General features: G+C 41.4%; 2 protein-coding genes across 3 annotated transcripts in view; both read right to left on the bottom strand.

Annotated features, from left to right (window-relative positions):
• adamts14 (ADAM metallopeptidase with thrombospondin type 1 motif, 14) overlaps positions 1-8245 on the bottom strand; it is a 44700-nt gene extending 36455 nt beyond the window's left edge. For both annotated transcript variants that reach the window (XM_083903650.1, XM_083903651.1), the window contains exons 1-2: positions 8093-8245; positions 7319-7734 (exon numbers count right to left, since the gene is read on the bottom strand). In XM_083903650.1, the coding sequence (XP_083759776.1) occupies positions 7319-7734; positions 8093-8171 (495 nt within the window). In that variant the 5' untranslated portion in view covers positions 8172-8245. The remainder of the gene's footprint in view (positions 1-7318; positions 7735-8092) is intronic.
• A 7760-nt stretch (positions 8246-16005) lies between these two features.
• pald1a (phosphatase domain containing paladin 1a) overlaps positions 16006-21986 on the bottom strand; it is a 45699-nt gene continuing 39718 nt past the window's right edge. The window contains exon 20 of the mRNA XM_083903948.1: positions 16006-16158. Within this exon, the coding sequence (XP_083760074.1) occupies positions 16009-16158 (150 nt within the window). The 3' untranslated portion in view covers positions 16006-16008. The remainder of the gene's footprint in view (positions 16159-21986) is intronic.

The raw sequence follows: 21986 nt of genomic DNA on the forward strand, positions 1-21986 counted from the left end.
GCAATGTTGTAGAGAACTGATATTAACAAAAAGAGACTCACAGAAATAACGTTGTGGTAGCCATAGTAATAGGGATAGTAGCTAGAGTAGTAGACATAGTGGATGTGCCAATGTGATATTATTGTCCTATAGAATTGTGTTAGCTAAAACATGATGTGTGATAGTTTAATTACGTATGTACAGTGTGAGTTTGACTGAGAGCTATACCATAGCTACTGCATACAGTGATTGAAGACAAAATAAATCACATTATTGGTACACCAGTGAGGCTTCTACTGATGGAGCTCTTAATTTAGTGACTACATCCGTGCCAGTGGAGTACTGGAACACCAGAGGCCACTGGACTGGGACCAGCCCTGTACAGAATCCTTGCAAACATTCATGAATAGAACAATTTAAGTATTTTCCATCTCCAATGGATGGAAAAAACGGCACCCCACACCCCATCCACCCACAGAAAAAACAGTAGGTTGACTGACTTCTGACTGTTGCTAGGTGGCTCTGTCTCTATTTAACCGATGGGACACAGAAATAGCACTCTTCAGACTGCAGTTATCTGGCACTCTTGTTTCCATCACACATGTAATTCAATCAGCCCCTCATCTGTGCTAATTCCCAACACATGAGCAGCTCCGGTATGATTATAGCCATCACTTGTGTGTCACAACAATAGCTCATGTAGTGCACAGCTGTTGCCATCTCGCAAGCAATTGAAGTAGTCATTGAGAGGAGGTCATTGCACATGTTGAGGGGTAGATCAATGAAACGTTAATGATATTAAACTGAAACTGAAAGTGCAGTTCTGGCTTAGAGCACTGTGCCATTTTTACATTCCCTTCCTCAGCAAGCTGACATTCTGTTGCTGCTATGAAGACAAATGTGCCTGAAAGATATCACATTCATCCACTGTAAACATCAGATCTGGTATGCACTTGGAATGCCATAAATCATTTGGCACACGGCAGGAGACTGGGTTATTCTAATTTACTAGCGTTGATGTCATGCCTTGCTTTTCGGGAATCTTTTCTTTAAGCGAAGAGCGTCTGCAGAGGACACACTGACATGGATGTCAATAAGAACTCTGCCAACTCGCACACAATGCCTCTCATACACTTTGAGTGGAGTGGTGTCAAGTGTTGCCAAACACTGTGGGTCCATTGCTTTGATTTCGTGTATTTGACAAAATGTTCCACTTTCAATAGTGCGAGCGTCGGCCAATCAGAACTTGTTATGAAAATAATCCAGCACAAGTGACGTATGCAGACTGTACAATGAAGACATCTATTGAATCACAGGCACCTGCAGGTAAGTCTAGATCTCGGTTCTCAGCGGTACGACTTTTAAAAAAGAAGAAACCTTTAATTTGAGGACGAGGACATATAAACTCGGATGTCCTCATCCTGCCGTACCCACACCATCCATTCGGCTTGCACACACACATCCATTGGAAACCGATGAAAGTTTATCGTGCTACTGTACCGAGACGAATTTGTACAAAGGGGTACACAACAATGTCGGGCTGACATTCTGACTTTTTGATAGGATAACAGTCTCTCTTGTATCCGAAATCCGCTTATTTTTACTTAAAAAATGGACTCTACTACTTAGCAGACTGTACAATGAAGACATCTATTGAATCACAGGCATCTACAGGTTAGTCTAGATCAGTGGTTCTCAAAAATGTTGCACCACCTGATAACATATTGATCTCTCGAGGTAACACAATAGGCAACGTGCACAATGGAACTTCCGACTCTTACTACTTAGCACTTCACTAGCGTCTCCGGGAAATTACAACGACAACACGACCTACCGGCAGCAGCCCACCGTACCAGCAGTCACGGTTGCTTGGCGGAAGTTCCATTGTGCACGTAGCCTATTATCACCAACATAAATAGGTCGAGCAAAGTCAGCTACAGACTTTTCAGAGGAGGCAGATTCTCACTTATACTTCAGACACTGGTATAGTGAAATTAGAGTGAGAGATCCAGACTCAGGATTCTTAAAGTACCAACAGTTTAAGAATCATGAGTCTGGATTACATAAAATGTGGCAGCAAGTACTGTCGAGAAAGGGCTGCAGCTAATGATAATTTGCATAACTCAATGGCCAATATGTCGACTATTTTCTTGATTAATCGGTTCGTAGTTTGATTCTTAAAATGCAAAAATTGTTAGAAAATGACAATTGGTGTTTCCCAAACCAAAGATATTCAGAGTACTGTCATGGAGGAGCAAAGAAACAAGAAAATATTAACATTTGATCTGAAATCGTTGTGAACTTGTTTTTAATTCGTAAGAAATAAAAAATCAAACCATTAAGCAGATTATACAAATAGTTGTTGATTCATAAATGATCGCAGCCCTGTGCACACACGTGTAAATGCAACACCACTCTCACAGTACAACAAAGAACCACCGTATGAGCCACAACCACAGAAATAGCCACAATTGTTTCATGTTGGTCATCTTTGGTTTGGGACAGCCCAAAATCATATGATAATGTATAGCGGGCATTATGAGATGAATGCAGGTCTGTTCTACATGGAATACGCAAGTTATGGAAATGATTGCAAAAAAAAAACCTACTTGTATAAATGCATAATACTGTTCCTATGAGCAAACCAATTAAAAAATACATTTGCAGATGAGCGCAGTGCATCTCAGAAATACGGCCCACTTGTGATTATCTTAGCAAATTATTCACTTTCTTCTTCCTTTCAGATATTGTCCTTTCATCAGACGTCATCGCCTCCATTTTCTCCCACATCAAATAGACACTTAAGACAAATACGTGCATCTGTATTGATGTTGTCTTTGATGTAAGGAAATGCACAAATCATTTTCTTTAGAATCATTAAAGGATGAGTTCACCCTAATCATAAAACAACATGTTCATGGACAAGTGGTTGTGCTGATACAGATACTTATGTCTGTGCCTGTCTACTCTGATAGTACTCTGATCCATCATCTTCTGCTGGGAGCTGTTATACAGGTAAAGAAATGCTGTAAAATATCAATAAAAATACAATTTAGCGAAGTGGTTGGGTTTTAAATAAATCCCCTCAATGTGCTCTCAAACTTCCAATTGCCTCTTTCCTTATTAAAGATGAAGTAAGTAGTTTATAGTGCCATCTAGAGGAGAGGCTGAAATTTACAACAAAGAACTGCTCCTCTGCTCACCCCCTCCCTTCCCTGAGGGCTACAGTATCCGCAGCTGGTCAAATGTCGTCCTCGTCGTCTTTCTCCGTGTCAGCAGATGAGTTTCGTGAGGCGAGGGAGAGGGCGAGCTACCGCGGCCGTAGCAGAAGAAGCGGAGAGAGAGGAGGCGGGGCTTCCGCTACAAGTAAAGCGATGCTTGATTTATCCTCTCGTGTTTGTCCTTACAGGCTCCGGTAGAAACATGGCGTCTTGCTCCTAACAGTGGCTATGCAACCGCGGCCCCGCGACTGGGTTATTTTACATGACTTATTGAAACACTACCAAAATGAAACAAAAACTATTATACAGCGACTAGACAATGCAGGAGCACATAATATGTATAAAAAAGTGGATTTAGGGTTATATAAACCTAGAAATACTACACAGTGTCCCTTTAAACAGACAACACTGTGCACCATGTGGTGTTAAAAGAAATACCCAGGAAGGTCAGCATTTCTTTACAAACTCAAGAGCTGAATCTTCTACTTCTGGACAACCAGCATGCCAAATTAGCATGAAAAACAACAGTATTTGTATTCTGTTCCTGTCGATTTACCTTCAATGGGGGTGGTTTATTGTGACAAGGTTCATTTGTTGCCTGCTTTCAGCAAGGCCATTTAGTCAATACTGACACTGTTTCCATTATTTCACGGCAAAGTGGAGCAGTGAACAAGGCCAGCTCACCAAACCCAGCACGACTTCACTGTTTTCTGCTCTCATTGAGCAGAGGGACAGAAAAACAACGCACTGTATGTCCCCGCATTTCAATGCATTACAGATATAACAACACTAATGATTTTGAAAGATACCATTGTCATGTCAAAATTACCACAGTTTTTCACTGCCGCCATATGTTCCTGATCAATTGTCTACACCAATTATCCTCTGAAGCACATTCAAATCATTATTTTGACCCCGACCTCTGTCCTCTCTTCTTAGCAGCACGTACAATAATGTCCAAAAAACTAAACAGATATAGCTGCTTCACACCAAAGTCTGCCATTTAGGATAAATAACCGTTTCAGTCAGCTGCCAGTGTTTCTAATAAGTAAGAATAATGAATAATGAGCAAGATGTTTACTGTGAATGTATTTTTGCATGAACTATTCTGCAGTCACGCATTTGCCAATTTAAAAAAAAGATATAAGAACATTTATAATGTCGGCCTCACACACAGGGCAGTGCTGAAATCTTATCGAAGGAATCATTGAGACTATATGGTTAAATGATCGCACCGTTTAAATGTGCTTTCACATGATTGAAAACATAGCAGAACTAATTGTAAACTCTGCGAAGTATTGAAAACAAAACTTGGAAAAACAAAAGAGAGCAGAACAGCTGGCAAACATCTGCCAGAATTAAATAATATCTGTTGGCTTTACCGCTCTGTTGGTGTAGTTTCTGACCCACGTTTTCATTTTGCATTAGACCTCTTTTAAAAGTTGTTGTTACAAACAAAAGTCTATATTAAAGAAAAAATTCTCACATTATATGTGTGTGGGTGAATATAGCTGCATAAGGCTGGGGCATCATTTTTGGTCTTTTTTGGCATTTAGGAAGCTTGTTTCACAAAGAACTTTGAACTACATTTCACACTAACACGTTCCTAGTTCACACACAGCACGTTCACAGCATTAATATTCTAACAATCATTTTTGTCAAAATCCCTTTGAAATGACATTTTACATTAAGGAATGGAAGATTCACATTTTGTGCATCTTCCCCAGATTCCCCCAGAGTTTCACTTGACTCACTTGTCATCTGCCCATGTCAACAACAGTTCAAGTCCAACCTATGCAGACATACAAAAGCACCCACATGGGCTGTACTAGGACTGCAGGATCCGTCGCAATTGCAATATGTCCAAAATAAGATACAATTCGCAATAAAAAAATTATCAGTCCTGCCGATTTTGTCAATATATCCTGCAGTTCTTACAATTAAAGGTGAAGTAAGTAGTTTATAGTGCCATCTGGAGGAGAGGCTGAAATTTACAACAAAGAACTGCTCCTCTGCTCCAAGTGGGGGCGAGACAGAGATAGGTTATGTGTCGGGGACGCTCATTTTGATAAATGAAACCACAGCAACGTGCATGCACGCAGAAAAGTGAAAAACGCATCCTCACTATAATGATAAGATTTATGTAACTACATATTTACCTGTGATGTTTAATAATAACTGTGTGTCTAGACAAACATGCAAAGAAAAGCGGGAGATTCAATTATTGGTCTCAAAGTACATTTTAAAAAGTGTCAGTCTGTGTGACAGTCTGTGTTGCACCCTGCACGAGCTGTCTGTGTGTGTGTGTGAGTGAGTGCATGTCATTAGTAGGCTTGTATAATCCGCTGTCACCGTGAGCTGACCTCATTCTTATTCCTCACTTTACTTCTGTCAGAGCAGCAGTTCATAAAGTTTCTCGGTAGATGATCAAGGTAAAACCGCCCCTTTCGTCCAACCTGCCACTTCAAATGTCACCAGCATGTCAGGAAATTCACTCTAATTTACTGACTGCAAACATCCATTAGTGGCTCAGCTCAACACAAAAAATGTTGGTTTTCAGATGGGATTTGAAGATGAGGAGTGAGACAATGTTCCTGATGTGATGGACTGATAGATCAGAAGGGATAAAAATGTACCAAAGGAGGCAGCGGTAGACCAACAGCTCCTATAAAACATTGATTTTGTCAATGAGAGAGTGAGCATCAGTTACAAACATCAGTCTCCGGCAGCAACATACTTTCTAGCTATGGGGTAAAGCAGGAAATATATTCTTATGATGTCATAGACTTAAGCAAGTGTAGATTATATTCGCTAAGCCTTTTGTTAAGATTCCTGGTCCCAAAACGGTTTACGGAAATGAAAGTGGATTTAACCCAGTCGGTGTTCATACTTTCATACAACCACACAGTCTTTTTAAGGAACAAAAAACTTCTTTAATATATTATAAGATGTCTATCATAAGCCAGTATTCGATTGTTAGAGGGTAAAAACATGATTTACTTATGAGAGTGTATTTACTGTTCATTAGCACACTCAACCTTGCAAGCATGTGCGTTGTCTTAGTATTTGTCCGTTGCTTTTTCATCTATTAGTCCCGCTCCATTATGCCTGGTTATTGGTCAGGATGTGCACATTTGTCTGCGAGTGTCTTAAAAGTCCCGTAGTATATCCTATTTCTCCAAGTTAACCTAGTTCCCTGGTGTCCTAATGAACATGTCTGTGACATGCTTTGGTCAAAATACCATAAGGATGAAGCACCACAGCAGTTCAATCACCCTGCCAAAACAGCCCTGTTCAGAACGCTCTGTTTAGTAGTATCTCTTAAAAAAAAAAGTAAAATGAAACTTACGGGACAGGAAATGACATCAGCCACAGAGGCTACTGGGAGCTAACAGCAGTTAGCATTTGGAAAAGTGATCATTTGCAGGCTCTAGCAGGCACATTGCTGTCATATATAACATGTATCCACTGGACATATAAATCCTCTGGATCTGGAAGTTTGTGTAGAACTCTGTGCTGCACTGTGGAGCCAAGAATAGAACTTTTCGCGGACTTCCGGTTTTCGGATGCCGTTGCCCTCGCCAGCACTCTCGTGTGTTTTACGGACAAAGTGGAGCTCCGCGAGACAAATATTCCTGGAATTTAGTGGCTAGTGACGTCCCAGTGAGCGCTGAAGTCAACATTGTGTGTTTTATCTCCTGTACTTAGACTGAGGACCACAAAAACATGAGTGAGTCATCTTTTTTTTCACACTTTGGCGACTCCAGTGCCCCCCAAATATAAGTATTATAATTATTTAAAAGTAGATTTTGCATAATATGGGAGCTTTAACAAAATGTGTGGATAACAAAGAGTTGACAAGTGGACAGCAAAGGGATTTCACTCCACAAGGGGCGTACTGGATTTTTTTTTACCTGACACAAGCCTCCGTGTAAACTGAGCCATCACTCAAACAGTCATTGTTTAATGTGTAAAATTGGATTTGAGATGGAGAATTGTTTTACGCGTGTACTGTCGATAGATATTATTAACCCCAAGCACCCCACACTCTGTCTGACACAGTCCTCCTGCTACATCTCTTTCCACTGGGATTATGTTTCAGTGCATGGATGACTTACCAGTCCGTCGCAGTTGCTGATAGCCACGGAGGCCTCCGGCATGTCGCTCACGTCCCCAGTGAAAACACAGTTCCCGTGGATATGTTCCTTGGCCTTTTCCTCAAAGTCCTCCTGCCATTCCACAAAAGCCCCTGGGGCCACGAGCCTCCTGTTGGCCCTCAAGCGGAGGTGCAGCTCTTCCCCAAATACAGTGACATTAAAAAACAAGTGCTGAGCTGGGGAGGAGGTGACCGAGGGCATTTCGGGGGCACCGCGGGCCACCCTTCTTTTGCTCCCTGTGGCGGCGGCGGCGGTGGCAGCAGCATCATCACCATCTTTACTTCCAGCGGAAACCACGTGAGAAATGTACCGGCCGTGGGAGTCTGTGCTGAATGGCACGATAAGACCATATTCATTTAACTTTCCAGAGAGTTTTTCTGATGGGACAGACAGCATCAAGTGAGAATCACATTCACAGACAGGCAAGCAAGGAGTAAAACTGAATGGTGAAAACTTGATTATGAAAAACGCAAAAAAGGGGTTTTGATGACTTTTCCATCTTTGCGGGGAAAATCATATACATGCATATCAGCACACTGTATTGGTTCCATTGATCCACAACAGCAAGTTCGGTTAAATCAATAGAAAATAGGTCATAATGAAATCAATATGTGGTGATATACATATGCATGCATGAACATTGATTTTTTTAATGATACACACACACACACACACACACATTGTGTATATATACAAAGTACAACACACACGGAAATAAATAAATAAATGACTCACCTTGTTTTTCTGCAGCCAAAATATGTTCCAAAAATAGTTGACTGAGTGAAAAGCACATGAATAAATATATACAATCCATAGCGAGGGCTGCAGTGTGAGAGAGCAGCTGCCACTTCAGCTGCTCACTTTTTCTCTCTGTTGTAAACTTTGAAGAGTCCTTTCTCCTGAGAATGGGGGAGAGAAAAACGCACAAATGCAAGGAGGAAAGTCCTCAGAGTTGAGCTGCAGCGAGACAAGCGGGCATTTCTCCGCCAAACTGACGGATATTCACAAGTTGTTTCCAATCTTTTGGCCTGTGCTCAACTACATAGACCAAGACTGGCCCATCCATTTAGGGAGCAGAGTGTGGAGGGGGGGGGGGGATATCTATCTGGGTGCTGATGACGACAACTCCCCGGTGCAAAAACCGGGACGGTTTGAAGAGGTAGTCCAATTTTCCTCGTCTCCTTCTTTTCCCTCCTCTGATAATAACTTCTCCAAAAAAAAGTGAGAAGAGCGAGTTAACGCACGCCCACACCGAGGAAAAAAGTCGAGGGGGTTAAGACACAGTGCGCAAAGACAAAGTATCCCGGTGGTGAAACATCTGCCGCCCAGTCCTGCACCATTACGCACCAGTGGTTGTGCTGCGGGACTCACAACTGCTCAACTTAAAGCCACTACCAGCCAACAGTCGGAGCGCCTGCTCTCCACGAGACAACCTCACATTTAGCCAAGCTTTTTTTTTTTCTTTTTTTTTTCCAACTCAAAAAAGAAACTGGACTCTCTGTAATACCATTCTCTCCACCTCCACAACTAATATCCTGCTTTATAATCTGTTTTTATTGAAAAGCAGCCAGGCGCAAAGCAGTGAGTTTCAGATGTTTACATTAACCCACAAACATGACCGAGATCAGACATAAAGCACAGCTGTGAAAAGCATCATATGTGTACACGTTTACGCAAAAGTGAGGTTTTGACTTGTTTCAAGTCAACTTTATTTGATTTATTCACAATTCTTATTGGTGTGAAGCCCAGTTTAAAATAAAATAGCAGAGAAACCTAATCCTGAAAAGACGTTTAGAAAATGAAAGATTAGACCTCTATTATGTAAAGTTTAAATAGAAACAAAATGTCTGTTTCATTCAAACCATTGTCAAATTAATACAATGCTTCCCAGTAAGGCGATGTTTAGATGTTGTGTTGCCCAGCAACAATTCCACACTGCACACAGAAAGTGATTCAAGACAGATCGAGGCAACAGCAACATAATGCGAGCACAGCGGCAAACAAAACAAAGAGGCACAAACGAAACGTTTCACAAGTTAATTATACTGCTCAAAAATCATACGCAGTCAAGTCTGATAGTCTTGCTTGACAGAGCCACTTTATTAGAAATAAATGTTGCATTGTTTCTGTTCACAGTGACCAAACAGAGGCGGAATCATCACATCAACAACAACAAATCACCAATAGTTACACACTGCAACTTTAAAGTTCACATTGTGTCCAATCCTAAAATAATGCTCACATACTTATACTATAAGTAGTGAGTCAGGACAGAAGTTCCTTTTACGTTCCAGAGTGAAACATACAGGAAGTTTTATTAGAATAAATTGAATGTAGTACCAGTAGATATTTTTTTATATGTAGGAATTCACTTTAAAATAAAAATGACACCATTTTTGTAGCCGTATTAGCCTAAGTCTTGCTTTATGGCAGCCGTCATCTGGCACTGCCGTGTTTGTACAGCAGCCCAAATGAACAAAACAGGCAGAGCATGCGTTTTGAGTTTTGTAGCAGAAGCTTCTCATAAAAACCGAGCAACAATGGGCTCAGACATTTTTCTCCCCGCCATCGTTCTACACGCGCGTATGTTTTGGTTGTGTTTACCCACAATGCCCTACGATGTAGTCCGCTTCCTGCATTTGGTTCACTTAAAGCGAACCGAGACCTATGTCTTTAGGTGAATCGGAGTTCGGTTGCACATTCACACCTCTCCAAACCAACCGGAATTTCCAAGCAGACAAACTCAGATTCGGTTAAGGAGGGGTGATCTCAGTTAATTGCAATCTGCAGTCTCACCATAAGATGTCACTAATTCTTACACATTGTCCTTTCAATATGATGCAAAATATAGTTAAAAAAGATGAAACCTCAACAGATGCGTGGTTGAAAATGGTTTTAGTGAAACCATACAATATTTCAAGAGTGTGGATATAAGCAACTGAACCTGCTTTAGTTTATATACAGTATATACAGTGTGCTGTATATTTTCCATGACTCTTGAATACAACGCTACACTTTCAAGTAGCTGATTGCAGTTTCTATCTCAGGTTTTCATAATCGGGGCTAATCCTGCAGATGTCACTGTGAGCATATGTTGCATTTTGTAGAAAGGGAACCAATCCAACGTCATCGTTAAAGACTAAGACGGTGTGAAAACCCAACACTGGATTTCATCAGTGGAATGACATCCTGTTCAAACTTTGGATGACTGCTCCAGAAACTGGGATTTTCTTGGCCCCCGCTCACCCCGCTGGAGTCCAGACTTAAGTCAGACATGACCACACTGCATCTGAACCAGCATAACTGGAATCCTTCTCACAGAAGAATTAGTTTTGACTTTCAGGTACTTTTGACGAGGGGGGGGGGGGATTGGTGTCTAGACTGGACTTCTTCGTCCACTGCTCTTATAGGCTCTACTGATCAGGATGACCTCCCCCATGCAGTGACTGCACTCTCACTCTGTGGTTAATTACCACCATGTTCCCAAGATGGTCAATGTAGAACAGGTGTGGGTTTTTTTTTTTTTTTGTGCAGTCATCCCTCCAGGGGCAGCAACAAGAGGACTGGATGGTGATGCAGAGTTGTGCATTAATAAGCGATGGAAACTTACCACAGCATTAAGAGATGGAAACCATTAACTGCCTTGTAAGAAGTTTTATGCTGTTTTTCCATCCATACTATTTGGAGGATTTTTTTTTTCATGTGTGTCTAAAGGCCAGGATGAAATTCCACAATATAGCATAGTATTCAATTAGAAGCCTTGTTTTTTCCTTCTGAAATGAATAGCTCCACTCACAGTCTGTGGTTAAGTCCACACACCAGAACAATTTTCTACTACAGTGCTTGCATTAGAACACTCTGTCCCTCACAACCCAGCTCAGGAGCATTTGAATGCACGCTTGATTCAAACTGAACTGGACTATTTTAATTAGAAGTGTCAAATATTTGTATTGAAAGTACTGTATAAAAGTCATTTGAATGTTTTTTGTTTTTTTTGCTCCCACGCTGCACAGAGACAGATTTCAAAGTCTAAAATTGACTTTAATGACACTGAGATGACACTGTAATCTGCTGAATGGTACTTATTTCACTGAGTGAGGATGAAGCTGCAAAGAATAAAGCGTCTTCCACTGTGTGTCTAACGGTGGGGAGACATTACAGTGTGGAGTGCTCGGCTGTGGATGCCTCAGTGTGTGCTGTAATGTGGTCGAGCCATGCCAGCATGCTGGGAAAATATGTGACTTTTCATCTCAGAGATGCATGGAGATGCAAAGCAGCTGCTGCTCTGCCCGGCAGCTTGAGAGGGGAGAGAAGAGGAGCCTCTTCGTTTGCCAAGTTACAAACCAGTGACTTGAAGGAGTTGTTATTATGGTCTTCTGCGCTGTGTAAATGGAGGGATTTGGGACTGAAAGGTTCAGAATGAGCTCTGAGTTATGACCCTGGTGAACCAAGGCCAGTTTTAATTGAGTTTCCTTTTCAAAAACGTGATTTGAGTGTAAGCTGTGTGGAAGTCGTTTCTGTACGAGCAGCCACAACAGTCTACGTGTCACTCTATATTTGGCTGGACTTTTGTCGTTCTACAAAGAGGCTTATGTTTTCTGTCTTGTTTTTTTTTCTGGTTGGAGCCAATTTCAGAATCGGCAGTACATTTGACTTTTATTACTTTATATTTGTTTTTGTTTTTGTTTTAACTTTATTCCAGAGTCAGATGTAAATCAGGAGGCTGCAACATTATGACTGTGAGCCAAGCAACAACCTGTACTGCATTTTCTAACCATAAATTCACAGGCATTACCTGTAACAGACCGTATTAAGTATTACCCTATTGTGTGGGTGACGGTAGCTCAGTGGTAGGGCGAGTCATCTTTCAACTTCAAGGTTGTGGGTTTGATTCCGGACTCTGCTAGTCTACATGCCGATGTGTCCTTGGTCAAGACACTCCACGTTGCTCCTGGTGGCTGTGTCGGGAGCGTGTAAATGCTAATGCACAGAGATGCACTGTATAACAGTGAGAGTGAATGGATCAATGGCAAAACTGTCATGCAAAGCAGCTTTGAGAAATCATCGAGATAGAAAAGCGCTATATAAATACAGACCATGTTGTCAATCACACTGGTGTCCACGTATATGAGCCATACTTTATTGTCTATTTTCCCCTTAACAGGAACATAAAGCAAAAATCCTTGTGGACTTACATTCAAGCAGGTGTTCATTTTGCAACCAGCAGACTGCCCCCTAGTGGCTGTTCAATATACTCTTATTTTCTGGTTGGCTTTACTGTCCTTGGTTGAAGTCTAATCAGGTTGTAAAACCAACAAGCAATGACAGTCAGAATCCTTTTTTGGTTCTTGATGTCTTTGTGAACCGTATTCGTATTCGATGATCCGTGCCTTGGCATGACTGATTCTTGTTTGTGTGCTTATAATTGGAGTACGCTACAAATGAGTTGGCTGTGGGATCGATGAAGTTGTCACAATCGAGAGTCCTCGAATCATCTGCTGAAGCTGCAACTGTCTTTAAATAACAATGGCTTCGTTGATGGAATGAATGGGAGGACTCACATTTGCATTTTCTATCCTGCCAGCGAACACTTTTGATTACCTTGTTCACTGAGGTGGGTAATACCTGATTTATTGGGGATTGTATATAATTTCCACTGAGACAATGAGGGACTCCATTCATATTTCTTATTCATATTTTTTTACGACAGACTTTCAAGAACAACCCATCCCGCCTCTTTCACCATCTTGTTAATTTTGATAAAATCCCTGAAGGTTGAGAGCACACTACATCCACACCGTTTGAGGTGTCTGCAACGCTTTATCCAGACAAAAGTATAGAAGAAGACGGTGGTGCAGCCACGTCCGTCCCTAGCACCGTGTCTTCTCTCCTGAGCAGCTCTCTGGTCTGCAGAGGGAGGCTTTCACATGAAGTTCATTACATCCCCTCTCGCTGCTTACCTCTCAATACCGCTCTTTGTCCACCGTAATCTCAGGATCCTTCAGAACCGCTATCTTGAGTTTCACATTGGGGAGTATCTCAGTGAGTTTGGAAGGCATTCAAAGGCAAGGGGGCCGCTATATCATCCAAGCATGGTCCTCATGTCCTGGTCTTATCTTGACCTGGAGTCAAGTTGGCCACATGCTGCAACTGAATAGCCCCTCTCCATGACTGACTTGTCTGTTGCTCGTCGAGTTAGAAGACAAGTGTGTGTTTCTATAAAAAATGATCCAACATATCCCTCAGACACTGTCAACTCCATAAAAACGAGGGTTAAAGAAGCTCGTAAAAGTGAAAAGACGTGGCGCAAAGTGAAGGGTATCACTGTGAAAGGGCTGTTTCAATCTGGACCACTTGGTTTCCATTTAAAATAATCCAGGATAGGCTGTGGTGTGATAAAATCCTAACAACTTCCGTACTCCTAAAGATAAGCTTGCTATGCACTTACAAGACGGGAAGTGATCTGGGATATCAGCCTTTCAAAGGAGGCCAGTGAAGCCAAGTGAGCTTCACTGATGTCCCAGCCAGTGGCTTTTAATCCCAGCTCAGCCCTCCATTCTTGACAGAGTGACCTTTTTTTTCTTTTTTAATTAAGACTTTACCTGTCCACATCAAAAGGCAACTCGGATTAGTCTTTTGATGTGCCTAAGCTCTTTATTACTCCATAAGGAATATGTTAAGCTTTCAGCCCAACAATGAAATATCTGTTGTGTGTTAATTTACACGGCTAGATGGTCACAACCCGCTCTGCTCTCTGACCGTCCAGTTATATGAGCGGGTGTCCAGAGGAAAAGATAACGCTGCGATTAGGAGAGGAAAAAGGAAGCAGAGGAGGGAGAAGAGACAATTATTTGGCTCCGTCGCTGAATCGGAAACTTCAATGGAACAATGCACAGGGGAGACTTGTGCACAAAATATCCATAGTCACAAAGTCCACCCACCCTTAAAATCCTAATCCCTGCCACAGATGTATCAGTTTTATTTTTCTCCTTAGAAAAGCCGGCAGTGAAATGATACCATAAGCAGGCCCAGCTTGTTAAAACAATCTTTATTTTAACCTCCAAAAGAAAAATGACATGACATACAGTAATTAAAGGAGAATGCGTTGCTCTTTTGATGAGATAAAAACAACATTAAATTAAGAAAAGGGCTGATATAAGAATGTTGTTACAACCTGTATATATCGCAAATTCATTTCTAAAGCATCAGTTTCATTTTGAATCATCACTATCTTTTTTTTTTTTTTTGCTCAGTTAGTCTGGATCAACTATTATATACAGTGCAAATTATACGACATATTGACCGAACAGGACAAATCGGAATGCAAGTTTTTTTTTTTCCTACAGAGGATTCATTCTTGCTTTAAGGCAGAATTCACGGTTGTTACGACACTCTTGAGGTTATTTTACCACGAAACACATGAGCAGATTAAGTGGAAGAAAAAAAATAATAAAAAGGTGTTGGAAAAAGAAATACTTTACAGAAGAACTTTATCCTGGAAATGACACTGGCATGTGTGAGCCTCATTCAACACCTGTTCATAAGAAAAGAAGCATTTATTTTTCTTTAAACCCTTTTACACAGTTTCTAAGCAGATTCTGAGGTACCTGTTTTTTGTCAGTGTCTTTTCCGAAGCATATGTGTTTTCTTCAATTTTTCTTTTATAATATTTCACTTTACACTGCATTATGGTCTTATACACACGCCCTGGATGGTTAAAAACTGAAATGTCTTTGACCCAAGTATCTGCAGGTCTGTCAACTAATACTTTTACCATCAGACATATAATTTGACAGACTGGTGACGTCACAGAAACTGTTTACCGGGCAGTGGTCGTGAAGTCTGCATGAACTGAGCTGATTAAAGGGGACCTCTGCCAGTTTTACACATCAAAGTGTGTTTACAGGTCTTGAGGAGTATTGCTCTGCGAATGATGTGACTTTAAAAGACACCCTAGGTATATACTTCCCTGTCCAGGCAACACTGTTAATAAAAGTGAATAAAACGACTTATTTAGGAAGGAATGTGACTGAAAACAATCCTAACATGCTACACCATTAGTACCTGTATCTTGACGCATGTAAATAAATGGAAATAGAAACAGGTACAAGAGAATGACACAATACCATCGACATGCTGTGTGAAAGAAAACGGTCAGCATCCACTCGTGTTATAGCTTTAGAAGACTCAAGGGGCGCGTTAACGTTTAACGAAGCAACAGTTTGTAAAAAAAACCACGAGTCAGACAATCGTGCAGCCGCTGATGACAGCTGTGCTGGGAGGAAAAGAACAGGGCTCAAGGAAAATACCAGGTCACACAGCAGCACACAGCTGAGACGTACTGTTTAACTGACAACACAATACTTTTGTCATGACACAACAGGTTTGGGAAAAATGGCTGTGTCATTTGAAATATTAGTCCATTCTTTGAGCTACCACAAAAAAAAAAAAGGAAAAAAGGATGAGTCACATCTGCTAAGACTTAACGTTAAAACAAATTTAAAACAAAAGTGAAAGAAGAACAAAAAGACAAATCATAGATCAACTAAAAATATACACATACACGAGTGAGTATAGAAACCGTGACAATGTGAATGTCTTTTATTCTGAAAAGCACAGTACTGTTTCAGTGCGTTCACAGTGATCCTCTCTCAGATGAACTCCCCTCGGAAAGGAAGTGACTGAATGCTTTGCTTTTGCCAGCGGCATCGCAGCCTGGCCAGCTGCGCGTCCCTCGGGTTTTCAAACTCAGTGAAGGCCAGCTGGTTGAGGATGTTATAAACTCCGGCCCTGGCAGCCACCTACCAAAGGAATACACAAAATGTTAACGAACAGGCAACAGAGTATGTCAGGAGTTTTTTTTTATTTTTTTAATGTATCCATCATGGCCACACAAACACTCTCACTGCCACATTAAAACATCATCATCTGATAGTTTTCTTACACGTGAAGCTATTACACTGGAACAATAGGCTTCTCTACTGGGAGTTTGGACTCAACAGGAAGTGGAGGAAGTAGAATTCAGATTCTTCAAAAAGTACCAACACCACAATGTAAAAATACAACATAATAATAATAAAAATAAAAAACTGGAATAAACAGTTTACTTTACTAATTTTACACATTAAAGGTGCCATATGTAAGAATGTGGCCAAAAACGGTTACTACATACAAATTCAAAATACAGATGTCTTTTAGGTTCCGTTTTCTGACATAACTGGCAACCCGTGGTTGCTCGGCAGCTGAGACTCTACTGACTGCAATGACTGGTAGACGGCGGTAGGTGGCGCCACATGCCAAAACATGATTTCAAAACATAAACATGATTTGCAGTCTGCAAAAGATTTATTTTTATGCAAATATTTTGGCTGTACTGTTGTTGTTGGTGAGTTCAGTTTGTTATATGAACATTATTCCTGAGTCTCTGTGACATATTAGGAGGATTTTATGGCCAGTTGCTTTAGATTTATTACATAATGCACCTTTAAGGTTTAGATAAATTGTTATTTACGTGGGCGAGTCAATAAAGAGGCCTACTGCGTTGCATTGTGGGATTTGATTAGATTAAAAATGCTACTATTATTAGTGACATAGTACATCATGTCTGTTACAAGTGGTCCAGTGTTCAAGGAGACATGAATTTTGAGTGTGTGTCTGAATAAAATCCAACATTTTATTGAGAGCAATTCATGAGGCAGAAAGGCTTTTGGAGAGCAGAAAGCAAACAGCACAAAAAAAATCAAATCCTGTTATTAAATGATTTTCAAGTACTCAGCCAACAAAATGAATGATGTAATGTTCTGTAAGGTCAGCTTTTTGTTAAACAGCATTTTAGTATTGCAGGATGGTAAAAGGGAGAAAATGAAGAATATTTCCGTGAACCCTGTTTTGTGCGATGATTGACCTTAAAGATGTTTAAAGTGATGCACTTTTAAATGAATGCCCAGTAGATGTCAAGCCATTGCCAAATGAGTCCATACAAAGCTGACTAAGCTGCAGACAGGCTGGAGTATTGTGTGAAAACACAAAAAAGTTCCCATGAAATGTTTCAGACGCTCAAAAACCCAATCGTGCCGCAGTTTAACGGGACAAATGCTTTTTGCCCTCACCGGCATGTGAGCTGCATGTGAACACTCCCGTTTACGAGAAAGACAGATTTACAAATGTGTCTGTCTGTTAACCACATGACTGTCGAACAGTTCAGTTGACAGGCTTCAAACTTGACAGGTGACTCACTAGGGGCACGAGTGTGTGCAGTACTGACGTTGGCAGCGTTCGGTTTCGAAATGCCAGAGATATTGCTCAACAAGCCGCTCCCCCTCTGTTTCTCGCACACGACACATCAATCTTATTTTGTAGGAAAAATTATCTAATAAACATGATTTGTGTTTCATAGGCACTGATGTGTGCAATGCCGATGTTGATGTTTGGATATCTAAATGCAAGAGAACAGATACTTGTACTGCACTAGTACAAACAATCTCATGGCGTGTTTCCATCATGGTACAGTTCAGTTTGGTACAGTACACTCTTAGAAATCAAAGTGCTAAGTAGAACCATATAAGGTTCTTCGGCTTGTCTTCATAGGAGAACCCTTTTGGGCTTCAGGTAGAACCTTTTTTTATAAAGGTTCCACCTGGAACCCTTTTGGAGGGTTCCACCAAGAACCCTTTTAAAACCCTTTATTCAGGAAAGGGGTTTTAAAGGGTTCTCTGGATCAAAATGATTCTTACTGGAACCGTTAGTGATGCCAATAACCCTTGAAAACCCCTTTCTTCGTGAAAAAGGGTTTTGCGGAAGCAAATGGTTCCAGGTAGAACCTCAGGCCTTGTAGAAGAACCCTTTTGGATCCCTTATTTCTAAGAGTGTAGCTCCGAAAAGGGCGGTTGTTTTGGTGCTATTCCTAATGAAAAGGCCAAAAATACTGAACTATTCCACTTGGTGGAAACACGCCATTACATCATTTTTTGTTCACGAAGACCAAACAGATCATCATCAGCAAAATCACCATGAGTTACATACTGCAACTTTAAACCTTGTAATAAAGTGACCATAAGTACAAATTCTCCTATGAGAGAAAAAACAACTAAAGCACTGCACAGCACTGAAACAACACAATGGTCACAGTAAATGTTATGAGTTTAGTGCCCTAGTTAAGCAGCAGGACACACTGACACAAGGTTTGCTGTGGTTGTCAAACAACACAGGGCTGATGGGAAGCACCATGGACAACCAGAAACATCTGGCCATCAAGTCAAACAAATACAAACAACCTTGCTAAAACTTTAAAGACTGTATACACCATTTGAAAAAAAAAAAAAATGCGACAGCTGGCCCAGTTTACTCTGCACAATATACTTCAAGAGTGTAATGCTCAGCATTTATGTTTGATGGAATGCAATGTGTGAAACTAAGAAAGTCAAAGCCTGTTCTTGGAGCCTGTAAAGCTTTTATTGATCTATGTATTGATTATCACATGACATTTTGGGGCACACAAGCTTTCGAGTACTGGAATAGATGCAGTGAACGGCTGCACCACCAGCTGTTAGCGAGCCTGTCACTCGAAGGCAATGACTCAGTTGAAGTGAAAGGCTTTGCCAGATTAACCTCTCCCTCCTCTGCTCATGCAGTCAGAGTCTGCAAATGTTTAAACATCGGGGTAAATAAGGGCATCGTTTGTGGAGGCATAATTTCAAATTATAGAAAAATGAAGAGAATGACTGTGGTTTCAGCCCTTGCGGCTGTGATGTAATGCAGCATGAAGTGCCACACAGAGACCTTTTCAAAAAAAAAAAAAAAAATGCACCATCAGAGGAAGACATGCTGGAACAATGAACAAAAATAATAGTATCAAGATATCCCTTTCACTACAGTGATTATAGCCTCGCCGGCCAGCTTTGTGCAGAAATAAACTGAAGGCACCACAGAGTGTGGTCTAGATTACTGACTTGCTGACCGTGCACAATCAAATCTTACAACAGATATCATGTAACGTTGAACAGTCGACACTGGTTCAAACTTAAAAACCTTTCCACTGACCTGTGAGCTGTCACAATATGAATATAAGTTGGCGTCGCTCTCTCTTGTCCTGTCTTATACCCCATTTTCACTGGTTTGTGACCAGTGGGAATGCGTTTAATTGGCTTTCATTCCCAGATCAAATGAGTCAGCAATACACACTGGTTTATATCAGCTCAAGCCAGGGTCAGCATGAGTGGGAAGTGGAAGTCGGTGCAAGCCCTCGGTGACCTCAGTGTCTGGCGCTGAGATGAGCATTCATCCTCAGGCTGTTAGTCATCAATGTTTCAACAAAAATTACCTTTTTACAAATTGGTGTAGTGGTTATCACTCTTGGGTGTACCCAACCTATCGCCCAATGTCTGCTGAGATAGGCACAGCACCCCCCGCGACCCTCTGGTGGAGGATAAAGCGGTAGATAATGGATGGATGGATGGATTATTTAACATTATTAATAGTTTCATAACTACAGTAAAACATGTCACTAAGCTCCAGTATATTGTGCTCTTCTTCCTCCATCTTGTTTAGTTTCCACTGGGCACAACAAACATGAGCAATGGGGATAATCACCATTCTTTAGTGGGTTCAACTCTGTTCAACAATCTTTGGTCATTTTATGGTCGACAGCACCTCGTTCTTTGCTGGGAACCAGTGAGTGGGTGCAGTGGAACATTAGTCAGTGGATAAGACTGGGTTTGACTCATCTAACCCAATGATCAGCTGTATAAATAGGTGTGTGTGTGTGGGGGGGGGGGGGGATCCTGCCACATAGGTTCTTCTCTGAACTGTGAATCCATGCTGGAGTTTCGTCCGCATAGCACAAACGGCAAAACTCATTAGCTGGCTCAGCGGTAGGGGTTTTGGTGGCGAGGAGGCGCTGGTCCTTCCCACAGGCTGCTATCTCAAAGGCTACACATGCCTGGCCGGTGCAGGGTGGACAGGGGGGCCTCTGTGCCGCACATCAAAACAGCTGGAGTGACTGATAGGGTACCTCTCCTGCAGGCATCTGAGGTATGCACTGTACACAAGTCCTGCCATTGTGTAAAGGACCATGTTTCGCAAAAGGATTTGCAAACATGGATTTCCATTCCGATAACTCCTCTGATCTTTTTTGCTCTGATCTTACTACACAGCGGTGAGGCAACATGGCCTAATGAGGGCAATATATTTGTGAATATTCTGATATAATGTGAACTAGTGCATATGTACATATATAAGAACAATAAGTTCCTGCCATGCATGACACTATAGCCCTGCTTATAACCGCTACAAAGAGCAATTGAGTCCCTGCAAACACACACACACACACACATGGATTAAGCCAGTGCTGGATGGATGCAGGACAGATTGTACTGCTCAGCTCTGGCTGGTTGTGTAACCATGGCCTCAAATGCATGAGCAGAGATGGAGATGACCCACCACCACTGCCTCTGGCACTGCGGTTTGTCATTACTGATCCAACCATGGTCACTGGTGTGACAGGCTAATGATTGTGCCCGCGGGAGGGTTGGGCTGCTGCCGGTTTAAACTCCAACTGGGCCACCGATCACTGTTGGAACTCGCTGAGTGGAGCAACACATGCGTGGTCCACATGAACAAAGAGCAAAAACATACTGTCGTCTTTTCACGGCATTAAAAATCAAAACAAGGGGGACAAAAAAGGATCTGTTTAGGATGACAGCGAATACGACTCCTAACGCCAGGGAGAGTGAGAGTTTCCACAGCAACCGTCTCACCATGCAGGAGCTGTCCAATTACAATCAATTTCGACCATTTGCGAGTGAACATCCAGCCTGTAAAAATTAACTCAATTTGCAGACCAAGTTGTGGTCTCCCTGCAATGTGGTCAGTAGGGTGCAATGGTTTTTCATAAAATATCTAATTGTGGTTATTTTGATGACTTTACTTTGCGAGTGCGATATCAGAGGGTACATTTTTCCATCACTGTTCTCACTTTCATTCGAAAAACGTGATGATTGTGTGACATTTGTGCATATTTGTGATAGAGTGTAGAATAAGACACGTGTCGGTCAAGACAATAATCCATCAAATCATAATTTGACACACATTTTGGCTTAAAGAAATATTGCGCCTCCTCCGCGATTTAAAAATTGCAGTATAGGCCGTATTGCGACGTCCTGTTAAGCCAGGCAGCTTAGCGTCCGTGCTTTGCTCAACGTCTCAGAGAGAACTGTCACCTGTCAATCAAATGTCTTCATTAAGGCTCGTGGATGAGCTTCTATATATCCAATCCTAACACACCACCACCACCGCCGCCACCTCTGTTGGAGCAGAAATGAAATCTAAAGACCAAGGAGAAAATACTCAAGAGGTGAAATTGAAGCTCAACCGCATAATGTATGTCAAGCCATATACATCTATATATATCTATATATAGCTATATATAGATATATGGTTTGAAACTATGCTGGAGAATGCTAGAGAACTTCAAATGTCGTTTTCCCGCTCTGTCTCACAGTAAGCGGCAAAAGGGCTTAAAGCTGATCTAACCTCGTATATCGTGTTGTCATGGTGTTTCTTGTTGTCCTGTCAGATGTCCAGACGTTAAGGAAATTAGATTTAATTTGTGTTATCTCCAGTCACCTTCCAG

Source organism: Microchirus variegatus, assembly GCF_963457635.1.
Source record: "Microchirus variegatus genome assembly, chromosome: 17".
NCBI classification, from domain to species: domain Eukaryota; kingdom Metazoa; phylum Chordata; class Actinopteri; order Pleuronectiformes; family Soleidae; genus Microchirus; species Microchirus variegatus.